The sequence below is a fragment of the Marmota marmota genome, unplaced genomic scaffold (genome assembly GCF_001458135.2).
Source record: "Marmota marmota marmota unplaced genomic scaffold, marMar, whole genome shotgun sequence".
Classification (NCBI taxonomy): Eukaryota; Metazoa; Chordata; class Mammalia; order Rodentia; family Sciuridae; genus Marmota; species Marmota marmota.
In genome coordinates this window covers 16417513-16431070 of record NW_026000068.1, presented here as the reverse complement: position 1 = coordinate 16431070, position 13558 = coordinate 16417513, and the positions used below count along the sequence as shown (strand labels likewise).

General features: G+C 39.5%; 1 protein-coding gene across 1 annotated transcript in view; it reads left to right on the top strand.

Moving 5' to 3' along the window:
• The window catches only part of Wls (Wnt ligand secretion mediator), a 102703-nt gene extending 91530 nt beyond the window's left edge, over nt 1–11173 (top strand). Inside the window, exon 12 of the mRNA XM_015490494.2 lies at nt 10223–11173. Within this exon, the coding sequence (XP_015345980.1) occupies nt 10223–10332 (110 nt within the window). The 3' untranslated portion in view covers nt 10333–11173. The remainder of the gene's footprint in view (nt 1–10222) is intronic.
• Nucleotides 11174–13558: the final 2385 nt, after the last annotated feature.

The following is a 13558-nucleotide window of genomic DNA, read 5'->3' as shown; positions in this document are numbered from 1 at the left end:
AGCCAGGCAGAGCAGGGTAGAGCTGGGCTTCCTACACCAGACAGATATTGGTGAGTATTTTAATGAACACTTACTACATACTAGATGCTTTGCTGGATATTTCTTTTCTTTAAAAAAAGAAAAAATTAAAGTCAAAAATAATATTGCCCAGCATTTTATTTTTTAATATGTTAATTTTTTACTTTGGAGGTGAATGGAAGAGAAGATGGTGAGGACCTAGGGAAAATTCCACCAAAAAATAATACAGTTATAGAGAGAACATATGCTCTGGAGATAGACACAGATGGCTGGGAATCCTGGCTCCAGCAAAGACTGTGCATGACCTTGAGAAATAGTAAAACTCATGTTGTGGGAGTGCACTGGAATTCCACTCTTGGGTAATAGGATTGTTAGTTTGCCTGCGTAGTTGTGAGGATAGGATTAGGAATTATTGACATTAGAAGACCTCTGTTCTCTCTCAGAATCTGTGAAACAACCTGAGAGGGGGTATAGCATCATTTCTTCTTTTTATCGAAGTGGCCACAGATACAAAAATGTGTGTCATAAAATGCTGCCAGTTTTAAGCTGTACCCCAGGGTGTGTGGGTTTCTTGGTCCTCAGCAGGTATTCTAGGCAGTTAGAACCAAGCAACACTACACACCTGTGCATGTGACACTACATATGTGCATCTAATTCTGCAGTCCTTTGAGATGAAATGGGAGCCAGAGGTTGGGTCCATACCCAAAGGTTATGAAAAAGTAGCCTCCGTTGTAATGTTATGAATTGATGGCATAACCAGAGAGAGTTACTACAGAGGGAAGAATTCTTTTCTTTTTCTCTCATACTGTCTCTTTTTTCTCCCCAGTAGGAAGTATATCACATTTTCAGAAGGGTTTCATTTTGTCTTAGATGGGAAGAGACTTTGAGCATGTCTGTGCACTAAGCACCAGAAGCCAAGAGAGAGGGAGGGAGACTAACAGATGGAGCAAGACCTTGGCAGAAATAGGAGTTGATGGGATTTGGAGACAACTGGAGGGATCCCCACTCCTCCAAGTTACTGCCATACGCCCACATCGATACCCTGAGGGGTAAGGTTGCCCTTCAAGGTACAATAAACACACAGGAGAATCATAGATTTTGCTACACAGAGTCCCATTGATCTGGGTCCTCATCCAGCACATTAGAGAAATTACTTACGCCCCAGTGGCTTCCCATCTTACAAGGAAATCCAGGGCATGCTAAGCCCCTCACAGTGCATATGGAAAATACTCATAAATAACAGCTCTCCTGTCAGTGCGCTGATTTGTGTGCTAAAAATTTATCAGATATAAAAACAGAATTAATATACTGAACATTCATCCAAATTATTGTACATGTCTAACTGTAACATATCGCACAAGGACGTCGTACTTCACTGTCAGTCTCCTTGGCTGTTGGAAACTTGAATATTTAGGAAGAGATGGCAGAACCTGAAGGCTAAGAGTGTAGGTCCTGGAGCCGAGTCACTCTAGTTTGAATCTCACATCACTGTTGATCCTCTGGGGCCCTGAGCAAGTTACTTAGCCTCTCTGTGCCTCAGTTTCTTCATCAACAGAATGAGAATGATGATAGTAGTGTCTCTGTCCGAGGATTAATGCACTAATGTTTGTGCATTGTTTAAATCTATATCAGCCGTGTGATAAGGACTATTATATAGTTATCTATTCAATAAAAAAAAGTCACAGCAATTTTCACTGTTTTTTCAAGCAATCTGCAGAACCATACATGTTTTCTGAGGTCTGCAGTTTAGAATCACATTTTGGGGTTTAAAGAATCAACATCTTCTCTTCAAAAGCCAAACAGAATTCCACGTCCATGTCTCTTTCTAGGAAGTCTTGGGAAAGGGTTTCCTTAGGTAAACAATGCTTCTGGGGTGGTCAGGACTGTCTGAAACTCCGATGACTCACACAGACATGCAGATCCTGAGACTGGCTTTGAAGTTCTGATGGCTCACCCAGGTATGCAAATCTAGAACTGGCTTTCTTTGATCTAAAAGTGGGAAGCTTGTACTTCACCTGCTTGGTGGAGGCATGAACTAGAAGTTGCACTAGCAAGAATGCAACTTAGTGACCTGAGAAAATCTGGTCCCCGGCAACCAGGGTCAAGTCTATCACCAGCTTTACTTTACACCTGTCTCTGGCTGAAGGGCAGATACATTGGATGTGCTGGAAGCTGGGCTATGCCTCTTTAGTACCTTCTCTGGCCAAGTCCTGACAGCTGTAGGACAGACTTTGCTGTGTAACACTGAGAGATGGGTCTACCAGGGAAAGCTAATACCATGTGGCTTCCCTGAAGGGTATATGGGTAACCCCTAAGGTCCTGAGACCTTGGGATCCACAGATGCCCAGGACATTAGTCCTAAGTATAGGGTCAGGGCTTCTTCTAAATTATGATACAGAACCCCAGCTTGTTTGTTTATTTTATGCTAGAAACTAAGGAAGATTTCAGTCCCAAAACAACACACAGGCATAGCACAGACACGTTTCATTTTTTATTCCCCTATCTACAAGTATTCATGTACATGTGCACCCCCACACATCAATGCACCAGGTATTATTGATTCTGAATATTTGCCATTTTCCTTTCACTAGTTTACGTTCTGATGGAAGATGGCAGACTTTTAAGGGCTTAACTTGTAGAAAGTTTTTTTCCTGCTAACAGGAATAGCCACATTACTGCCCCTCTATCCACTAAGGATAAGTTCAAGACTCTGGTGCTGTGGCATCCCTAGGGACAGAAGAAAATTTGGAGTATGTTTTGGTACTCATTTCCTGAAGAGAAAAGCCCCTGAAGTTCCTAAACTTATTAGATCCGTCACTTCCCCAGTCTCTTGCCTGCCTATGGACAAGGCTACTTGGTCAATTAGCCTCAGCAAAGATGCACTAGCCTGCAGCAGTCTGGCTGGGCACAAAATCAGGAGCCACCACACAGCTTGTAGATTCAAACAGCAACTCTTTATTCCGGAACTCACACCAGCCGTCTACAATCACATTCTGGGGAAATCCACGTTCTCTGCCCAAATCCACCTCCACTGGGCTTCTCTCTCCCAAAATATACTGTCTGAATCCCGTGAGAACTCAAGGGGAACTCAGGCAGCAGGATACGCCCATTCCCAGCAGGAATAATCTTAAACCTGGAACGCCCTAATTATCCTAAACCGGGAACACCCTAATCCGCCCTGGTCCTTGAGCAAGGTCACCTACATGCAATGTCACTGCAACATGGGGTACGCTGGCAAGGAAATTGTCATACCTACTTGGCTAATGGCTCCCAGCACTAGCCCAGAGGTATGTTGTGCAGCTGTAGCCCACTGTGTGCCTTGGAATCAGATGTACCTTGGGCCTGGTTGCTGGCTGTCTCAGGGGCCTGCCCTCCCACCTGGAGCAGTCAGTGACCTTACTTACCTCCAGCTCCTTCATCTATAAAGCTGTCCTTGATAAGGAATAGACAGACATTAACAGTGGCAGCATGAGGTTAAGGGAACAAAATTCTAAGAATTGGACCCACTGTTTTGGCCCCCATATGCTTTCTGTTAAAAAGTAATTTACCCGAAACCCTGTATGGCTTTAGTCAATAGGATGTATTATATTCCTCAGAAAACAAAAACAAAAACCTGTTATCTGTAGGAGAAATACCCAAAAGGCTCCACCCTGTGACATGACTCTGAAGAAGGGGACTTCTGTGACCTTCACACAGACCAGATTCCAGACCTCAGGGAGATAAGGATAATTCCCTAGAAATCTTTCAGAACAGGTTCCAATTAGAACTGGTCAGCATGAGCCAAAGTGACCCAGAGTTGCCTTGGACTTTTACCATGGACTTCAAAGTTGATGTAATTCTTCTGTCAGTCAAAAGTCAAGAGATGGACTTGGGCAGGACTTTGGAAACTTTTCTGGGACCTCCAGTAAAACTGGAGGTCAGGAGGGGCACACCATCCTTCTCTGAGACCACCCACTCTACTCCTTGAGAGTGTTCTCTTTTTCTACCCTTCTAATAAACTTTGCTATTCTTTTACTAAGTCTTGTGTCTTCCCTGAAATCCTTTCAAGCAAGAACATAAAAATTAGGTGAGGACCTTTCTGTCTGCCTCTCTTGGGCTCCCTGGACGAATGTCTCTGTAACATCTTTGGTGCATTGGTTACGAAACTGGTTTTTGTTTGTTTGTTTTTTCCTAGTTACCTTCCCAATTCAGCCTTTTTCTGAATTTTTCCTCTACACCATTTGGGGTCTTTCAGTGAGGATAAGAAGACCTCTTTTCTCTTATTCTTACCCTCTCATCTTTATCATCTCCTGACTAGCAGAATGCCGTGGGACTTCAGTCAGTGGGAACTCTTAAGTCACATCTGAGGTAAAGAGGCACTCCCCATCATTTTTGTGTAGATCCTACATTTAAACTTTACTTCTTAGGCTCAACCAGCAGCTTTCTGTACTTCTTTGCCACTTCCTGACCTTGCATAGATGGGTTCCTGCTCTCCCTGTATGCATTCCTGCCATGATACCTAAACTATACTAGGGACCATGGTCCAGGGGAGGGAGGAGAGATGGGATCTCTATGGCCTGCCAGCACCAGGTCCCAGATCTTTCTGAGGACACTCAAGAGATCTTCTGTCCTGCTTTGTAGGGACTCAGTTTCATAAGAAAGGAAGATGATATGACAGGCTTGTGAACTTCAGGGGACACCCTACTTCCCAAAGGTTTTTCTTTTCTGTCCAGATGAGAAATGATTGCACAGGGAAGGAAACTGGAAATCCCATATATGTGTAGGCTTTCTTTTTCTTGAGCTTTCTCCTAAGGTAGTGGTATCCAAGCCATTTACATACCAAGCTTAATTGCTTGTTCTTTCTCTCTCCTGCTACAGATATCAAGGGGATTTCTTATCAGGGCTGCTTATCGCAACTAGGGCTTGACTGAAATGATTAGCTTTCACTCTTTGAGACTAGAGGATGGGGGAAAAGTATCACTTTAAACTAAAGCAACAACAGGACTTAAATGGATGGTATTTCTATTTTTCTTCTCCCTGTTTCATGTGTGTATTTCTCACCCCCGATACACACTTCCCACTTTTCCCTAGCCAAACACCCTTTTCTCCTTTAGAAGATGAATACTTAGTCATAAAAGCACCAAAGATAGGAGACTCCTTTAGACAAATATACTCCATTTTTGGGTCAGAAGGAGCTTAAGTCACTCACTGGAAAGATGTTTATGAGAGGTTGGTCTCCCAGTGCCTTGAGCAGTCCATCAAACACAGGGTTGACCTGAGACAGCTTGTTGGAGGGACCTGGCCTTGGTAGTGTGACAGTCAATGAAGCTGTGCGCGCCATTAATCACCACATTCAGACCTGAGGCACTATAATGGCCAACTTCATGAATCTTTAAACTTCTGCTATGAATCCAAATCCTGAGGACAAACTCTTTTCCTGTCCTCCTTCACTCCCTTCTCTAAAGTGTCTCTATAGTCTCTCATTTCTCCACCTAAACTGGTCTGTGTTGTACATCTGCTGTCAACCAGAAAGGCTAGAAGCATTCTGGAACCTCTGTTTTAACCAAAATCATGCTGATTCATGTGTTTATTTTTACATTCTCTATACTCAATATTTGGGAAAGTAAGTAATTCTCATCGTAACCATTACTTTAATAGAAATCTTCTCCTTTTGTCTTAAAGATGGAGACAAAAGTAAAGATACCTTTAAAATTACTAACCCACATTTTTATAGTTCGTTGGCAATCAAGAGTGTTGGTGTCTATGAAATGTTTAGAGTATAATGTCCATGGTTTTTAGGATTTTTCTTTTGACAGGAAAATGACCCAGATTGTCAACTATGCTTGTGTCTTACCTTGGTTTTTATGGGTAAATTAGGTTTAATTTAAGTGGGATAAACATTATAAATGTGTTTGTTAGAAGTGACATCTGATTAATCTGCAAGTTAAAATACTAAAACATTAGGGCTGGGTCTATGCTCAGTGACAGTGTGCTTGCCTAGCATGTATAAGGCAGTGGGTTCCACCCTCAGCACAGCATAAAAATAAAACAAATAAAATAAAGGTATGCTGTCCATACACAAATACAATTTTTTTTAAAAAAATACTAAGATATTAACTACTGGATATAAATTCAAGTACTCTTGGCTTTATAAGATAATATATTTATATTAGGGTCTCTTAGGGATTGTGTTTTTATAAATTGTTGGTAAGTGGAAAAAGAGTTAAAGACTGCCTTCCTTTCAGGCCTAAACTAAAAGCAAAGTTACTAAGAGTTAAAGCTTTAACAGATGTAATTTTATTAAAAAAATAATACAAGATTTAATCTGTGTTTAGATTGGAAAAAGCCTAAAAGTAAAGAAAGTATTTCATCTCATTAAAAAGGAAATATTTGCCTAAATCCAAAAATGGTTAAGGATTGTTTCAAGTTATATTTTAAATGTATTTTTGGAAAGCTGTTAAGAATCAGCATCTGAAGAAAAGAAGATGTAAAAAAACTGTAGAGGTGAGGCTATATTTTAGAGGTTAAAAGAGAAAAGGAATGTTTTAGATGAAAAAATATTAAAATAATATTTTTGTCCTAAAGTCCAAGATAAAAAAGGGAAAGCAAAACTAAGGATATAAACAACTTGTAGAATGTCTAATTAAATTGCAGAAGGTTTGTGAAAATAGACCTTAAGAAATTTGTATGTGTAGTTAAGTTGACTATAATTAACACAAATAAATATATTTAAGAGTTTTCTAAGGTCAAAATCAATGTAGTGATATAAAACATTCTAATTATCTCTAAAAACAAGGTTTTTCTTAAGAAATTGATCTGTTCTTATTTATCAAGATAATTTCTTGTGTCTATTAGGTTCTATTACTTGGGGAAACAGTCTTGAAAGAGATAATTATTCTTTTATATCTGACTATTTTGAAGTCTTTTAAATGATTGTTTTATAAGTCTGATTAAATGAACAAAAATCATTTTATGCTATTACAGTATATTTGAGACCTTTAATATATATGAATATATATCTGAGGACTAAATATGTTTGTCTGAGCTTTGTCCAAATGTTATGTAAAAGTTTATAGAATGAAAACTATGTAGGTTTAATATAGGCAAGGTAAACAATAAGTGCTCTCCTTTATACTTTGTATCTGAACTTTAAACATATAACATGTCCACAATGCCATTTAAAAACCTGACATTGGTTTGCTTTAACTACATACATTTTTTATTGTTATATAAATGAGATGCATTTGTACATCAGATGATGTCTATTTCTAATCGTTAACACTGTTTCCTAAACTTATCAGAGATTCTAAATTTTACTTTAAAAGTTAAAAATAAGTTAATATAAAGACATCTGTGTAATTATGATGCTATTATTTCTGGCTTCTTTGTATATTAGATGTATTCATTTTCTCCAAGTATATAAGTTTTTTAGAACGTAAAGCTTAGGACAGCACTCTACCAAGCTGATATTCTCCAAACTAAAACTGTTTGTAGTGATAGCCTTTTTCAGACTTATATAAAAATAATAAATTTAGTTGGTGATCTCTTTATGATATTTAATGTTTTATTACTAGATGAAGGTAATCAGTTGTCAATAAGTTACATATAAAATCTGTATGTTGCTCTTTACACTGGGATGGGCATTTTAAATGTATTTTTGGAAAGTTGTTAAGGAGAACCTGATTTGTTTAAAGGTTGACAGTGTGGAACATGGAAACATTTCTGCCATTTTTTCCACAAAAAAGAAGTTTAAGACCTCTTAGCCTTTCTGTTTGATTCATGTTTCAGATGTCATTTATATCATGCTAACTGAAATTCAGATAGACCCAGAAAGCAATTCAGAAAACCTTGTTTTCTTATACTCTTTTTTTTTTTTTTTGTGATGCTGGGGATTGAACCCATTCTTATACTCTTCAATAGAATTATATCTTATAATAGGGCAAAGGTCAGCTTCAAAAATAAAGCACTTTAAATAAGATCTGTCAAAAGGTCAACCTCACCTGAGACAAGGCCCTGCCGTTCATCCAACTCCATATTATGATAGCCCCACAGTAGGCTAGAATTAAGCTCACTTAATGTTATATTCAAAAGATAGATCCTTAAAAAGAGTCCTGTGATCCCAAAATTAAAAGGATTATAATACAAAACTAAATAAAAAATTGGGTAAATTATAAAAGGTATTTAAAGAGCGTAAAAGAGTTTTAAAAGAAAGTAAAACAAAGATTTTCATATGTGGTTGATAAATTTATGGGTTTTGCAGATTCTAGATAGATATCAAAGATATATTAGTGTTATACAAATTATGTTTCTTGGTTCTTTTAAGTGTTTGCTCTTGTTAATTTCATTTTCATTTTGTATTTTCCTTGTAAAACTTTAATAACTTTTCCCTGTTAGTATTTTGCAGAAACACTAATTCTAACAGCACAATCTGAGTTAATTTGAGATAATAAGCCATCACCTATAGGACAGATAGTATATAATACTGACTCCCTATACTAATACTGACCCTAAATAAATAGAAGGGGTGATTGTAAAATTGTAAATATGAAAAATTCAAACCCATTACTACCACTTCAAGCCTGGTGAAACTGACCTTCTAAGCGTTTAAACCCAAAACTTGGAGACCAAAACCAAGGAGGTAAAAGGACTAAGGCAAAAGCATCCAATATTTGGCCCTTGCCCTCTAACGTCAGCAGGCTCTAGGGAATGACAGGACTAATGTAAGGAAGAGAGAAAACTGGATTGAGTATGTTAACCAGAGGGCTGAGGGCCAACTGGGGGCTGGGGGTGTGGCTCGTGGTCAAGTGCCTCTGAGTTAAATACCTGGTAGCAAAAAAATAAATAAATAAATAAAAAATTTGCACAGCAAAGGAAATGATTAAGAGCATGAAGAGAGAGTCTACAAAATGGGAAATCTTTGTCAGGGGATTAATATCCAGAATATATAAAGAACTCAAAAAAATTAACACAACCCACCCCAAACAACTCAATTAATAAATGAGCAAAAGAACGAAGCAGATATTTCTCACAAGTAGAAATCCAAGTGGCCAACAGACTTATGAAAAAATGTTCAACAACCCTAGCAATCAGAAAAATGCATTGAGATTTCATCTCACTCCAGTTAGAATGGCAGTCATCAAGAGTACAAATAATAACAAATGCATGCGAGGATGTGTGTAGGGGTGTATACATTGTTGATGGGACTGCAAATTAGTACAATCACTTCGGAAAGTGGTAAGGAGATCCCACAAAAGACTTAGAATGGAACCACCATAGGACCCAGCTATTCCACTCTTTAGTATTTATCCAAAATAACTAAAATCAGCATAATGTAATGATATAGGCACATTAATGTTTATAGAAGCACAATTCACAATAGCCAAATTATGGAACCGTTGTGCCATATATACACAATGGAGTTTTACTCAGCCATAAAAAGGCATGAAGTTATGGCATTTGCCAGTAAAGGGATGGACCTGGAGAACATCATGCTAAGTAAAATAAGCCAGACTCAGAAAGCCAATGGAATGTTTCTTTCATATATGAAAGTTAGAGAAAAATAAGGGGGAAAAGAGCAGGGGTGGATCCCACAAAAATAGAGGGAGAGAAAGGGGATTGAAGGGAGGGAGGAAAAACAAGAAAAGGGAGGAACTACAGAATGAAATTGACCAAATTATTTTATATATATGAATATGCCACAATGAATCCCACATTTATCTATAAAGTTTCAATTTTAAAAAATGATAAATAAATAGAAGGAAGCCAGTAGAGAAAAGGGAATGGGGGAAGGAGGAGGAGAGGAAAAGAGGAAATACTGCAGACTGAAACGGAGCAAATTATATTCCATGCATGTATGATTATGTAAAAATGAACCCCACTACTATTATGCATAACTCTAGTGCACTAATGAAAACATTTTTTAAAAAAGGATCACACATAAAGCATTTAGAAGAGCATCATGCACAAAGTAAGCTCTCATTAAATGTTAATAATTACTATGAATAATACCAGCAGTGAGCTAACTCATGTATCATTAATGACTTCTCTGAGAGCCAAAAGTGATATTTTAAAAATACTGCAAATTCCAAATGAAAAGGTGGGGCATTAGCCTATTATGAGTTCAGAATGTGAAAGGGGACCAGCCCCAAATCAGTTCCAGAAAATGAATCCCAGCTTGCTTCCCCTTCCTGCTTGAACACCTCTAACACCCAAAACCATGTTTCAGGTGATCTGGGCGTCCACAGTGGGGAGGAACTCCAGCTCACCACCACCATCACCCACGTGGACGGGCCCACCGAGATCTACAAGCTCACCCGCAAGGAAGCTCAGGAGTAGAGAATACAGCACCCATCTGGGACCATCTCTCTACATGCAGGTTCTCTCACTAGAGCGCGGAGCCTGCCAGACAGCTCAGTGTAGGAACGCTGTCTCATGCCTCTTGGCTGCGGCTTCTTAGACCAGCAACTTGGACATTTCTTGGATGGCCTTCTGGCGGTAGCTTTTGGAGGAGAATTCCTGCAGCCACTAATGCGTTGTGTATGATAACAAAAACTTTGCTATGACACGTTTTCTGTGATCATTGTTAATTAGTGACATAGTAACATCTGTAGCAGGTGGTTAGTAAACCTCATGTGTTGGGGGGGGTGTGCTCCTTAGGGGATGGTTTGGGCTGGATGGGGTCTATATCGAGTGGAATATGACTCTTTTTTTTTTTCTGCTTTAGATTCTGGGATAGAATTTAACATTCGTTGCAGTCTAAGGTATGCTGCTGCCATAGCCTCACTCCTCATCCATGACCACTTTTTTTCCCCCCTATTTATATCACCAAGTAGCCTAGTCTACTGAGTTAATATTTAAGTTGTCAATAGATATGTGTCCCTATTTTTTATGGCTTAATATAAAATCATTGAATTTCATGAGAAGGTCTGTTCCACCAGAGGCATTTCAGCTTTGAAACCAAATCTGTGTATCCAATACTAACCAGTCTATTGGATGTGGGTTTTAAAAAAAATGTTTGCTAAACTACCCAAGTAGGATTCATGGTATTAAATGGCCTTTGGGTCTGAAAAGCTTTTTTAACCTCTTGCTTAAAAATGTGTTTTCTTTTGATAAGATGCTTCAAACGGCCTCCAGAAGTGTAGATCCAATCATTTAAATAAACCAGTATGTATATGTATGTATGTATGTGCACACCCTCTGCCTACTCAGAACCATGTATATGAAAGCAGATTCAATTCCATATTGAATCTAGGAGTGAGGAGTGGGTGGAGGAAATAGGGAAAATTAAAATATTTTGCATCAAATCAAAGCATGTGGGGGACAGCATCCATTCTGGAAATGAGGTAACTAACATTTACTATACTAGGCAGCTCACCTTCTGTTTGAGTCCATTTTTTTTTTTTTTGCTGCTGTAACCAAAAGACCTGACCAGCACAATTGTAGAGGAGGAAAAGTTTATTCAGGGACTCAAGTTTTCCTCAGTCCATAGAGAGCATGCTCCATTCCTCAGGGCTCAAGGTGAGGCAAAACATCTTGGCGGAAGAGTGTGGCAAACAGAAGCAGCTCACATAATGGTCAGAGAGCAGAGAGAGAGACTCTGCTCACTAGATACAATATATATACTCCAAAGCCACACCCCCAATGCCTACCTCCTCTAGCCACACCCTACCTGCCTTCAGTTAATCCTCATGAGGGGATTAAATCACTGATTGGGTTAAGGCTCTCATAAGCCAATCATTTCTCCGCTAAACCTTCTTGCATTGTCTCATACATGAGCTCTTGGGGAACAACTCACATTCAAACCATAACACCTTACTGGATCAGCAAGAAATTCTTAAGGATTGTCAATAACGATGGTGAACAGTCATCACTTTGGAAGTAGACACTGCTCCATACCACATACATCTTCTTCCTACTTCCCCAAGAGCCTGTGTCATCACATTTGATTGCTGTTGTTGGAGAGGCAACATGGCATAGCAGAGAGAACAAACTGTTGATGGTCCATCATTTGCTACCGTGTGACTTTGCCCAAAGCACCTGATCGAGCTGTTTCTTCACCTACAAACTGATGTCCATAAAAATATATCCACATTACAGGGTTACAGTGAAAATAAAAATCATTTTATGTATACAGAAATACCTTTATCAACTATAAATCCACATAAGTATGTTCTTCCTGGAGTCTACAAGCAATTTCACCAGTGTCTTCTTTCTCAGATACGGCTGCCTAAAGGTCTGGGGTGCATTCTGTTTAATACACTCACCAGTGCCCCCTACCCTTTCTTTCCCCCAGTTTTGGCTAAACCCATGAGAAACAGTGACAGCAGGAAATATTTTGGCCTTGACTATTCTTCCAGGCCTTTTTCTAACCTGATGAGCATTTGATGGTACATGATCCAATGCACTCAGCATCCACTTATCACCAGCATGGTGTCAGCAATCACATGTAGCCCCTCCTCCCAATCTAGCAGGGAAGACAGAATTCAAATGCTAGAGTGATCTCTCCCAGAGGAGAGAGATGGAGGGAGTGTCTCTCTGTCCTCTGGAATGGAATAAGGATCTGAGAGTGTCTTAAAGAAGAAGCCAGATTGCGTCAGGGTCGAAAGGCAAAGGGACCAGTAGTTCAAAAATCACTGAAACAGTGAAGTACAGAGAATGTTGGCTTCAGGTTGGTCACTGGGCCTGGCTGGCGTATAGGTGTGCAACAGCAGAAGAAGGGCCCTGTGCACCTGTGAATCAGAAGAGGCAGTGTTTTTAATGCCATGGTAAGAATTACAAGGCTGTCTCGGGTTTTAGGCAGAGAAGTGACATGGTTAGAATTACCATCAGAGAGCAGAGAGAGAGCATGGAAAGGCTGGATAAGCCCAGCCAAAAAAAAAAAAAAAAAAAATCACAAAGACTAAAACCAGGCAAGAGTTGAGGAGAAAAAAGGAGACATTGTGTTGGTGTTCTGCACCCTGGACTTCACAGAAAGCAAGAGTCAAATTCCAAGCCCTTGAAGGGTGAGGAATAGTAGGGCCCCTGACCAAATGAGAGATTCCTAGATGAGAATTGTTAGTGGGTCCACAAGTACTAGAGGCCAGCTCTAACAAGCTTAGTAAAAAAGGCGAACTTAACTAGAACTTTCCTGGAGTATACGTAGAAGAGCTGAATTATCCAGAAATATGTGGGAATGAGAACAGCTTTATGGGACCCCAACACCAGGAATTCATAGACTTTCCTCTAGAATACTAACATTTCCAACTAGTTCAGGTCTTTGTCTCTTACTTCAAAACCATGAGACAGAGAGTGATGACCCTGTGCCATTCAGCTTGTGCAGGGAGTCAGATCAAATGGCTGGGGCTCACAGGGTAGACTGGAGTCCGTTTCCAAAGAATGGAGAATCCATTTTGAGCTGGGAAAACAGCAGAAAAGATCTAGTACCAAAAGCAAGATGGTGCTTGAATTTGTCTGAACTGAGTTTTAAAAGCCATCTCCCCCATTCTCTATAAGAGTGAGGAGAGCACTTGGAGCAGAGCATCAAAGAAAAGCACCAATGGGAGTAGCAAGCCAGGCATGGCCA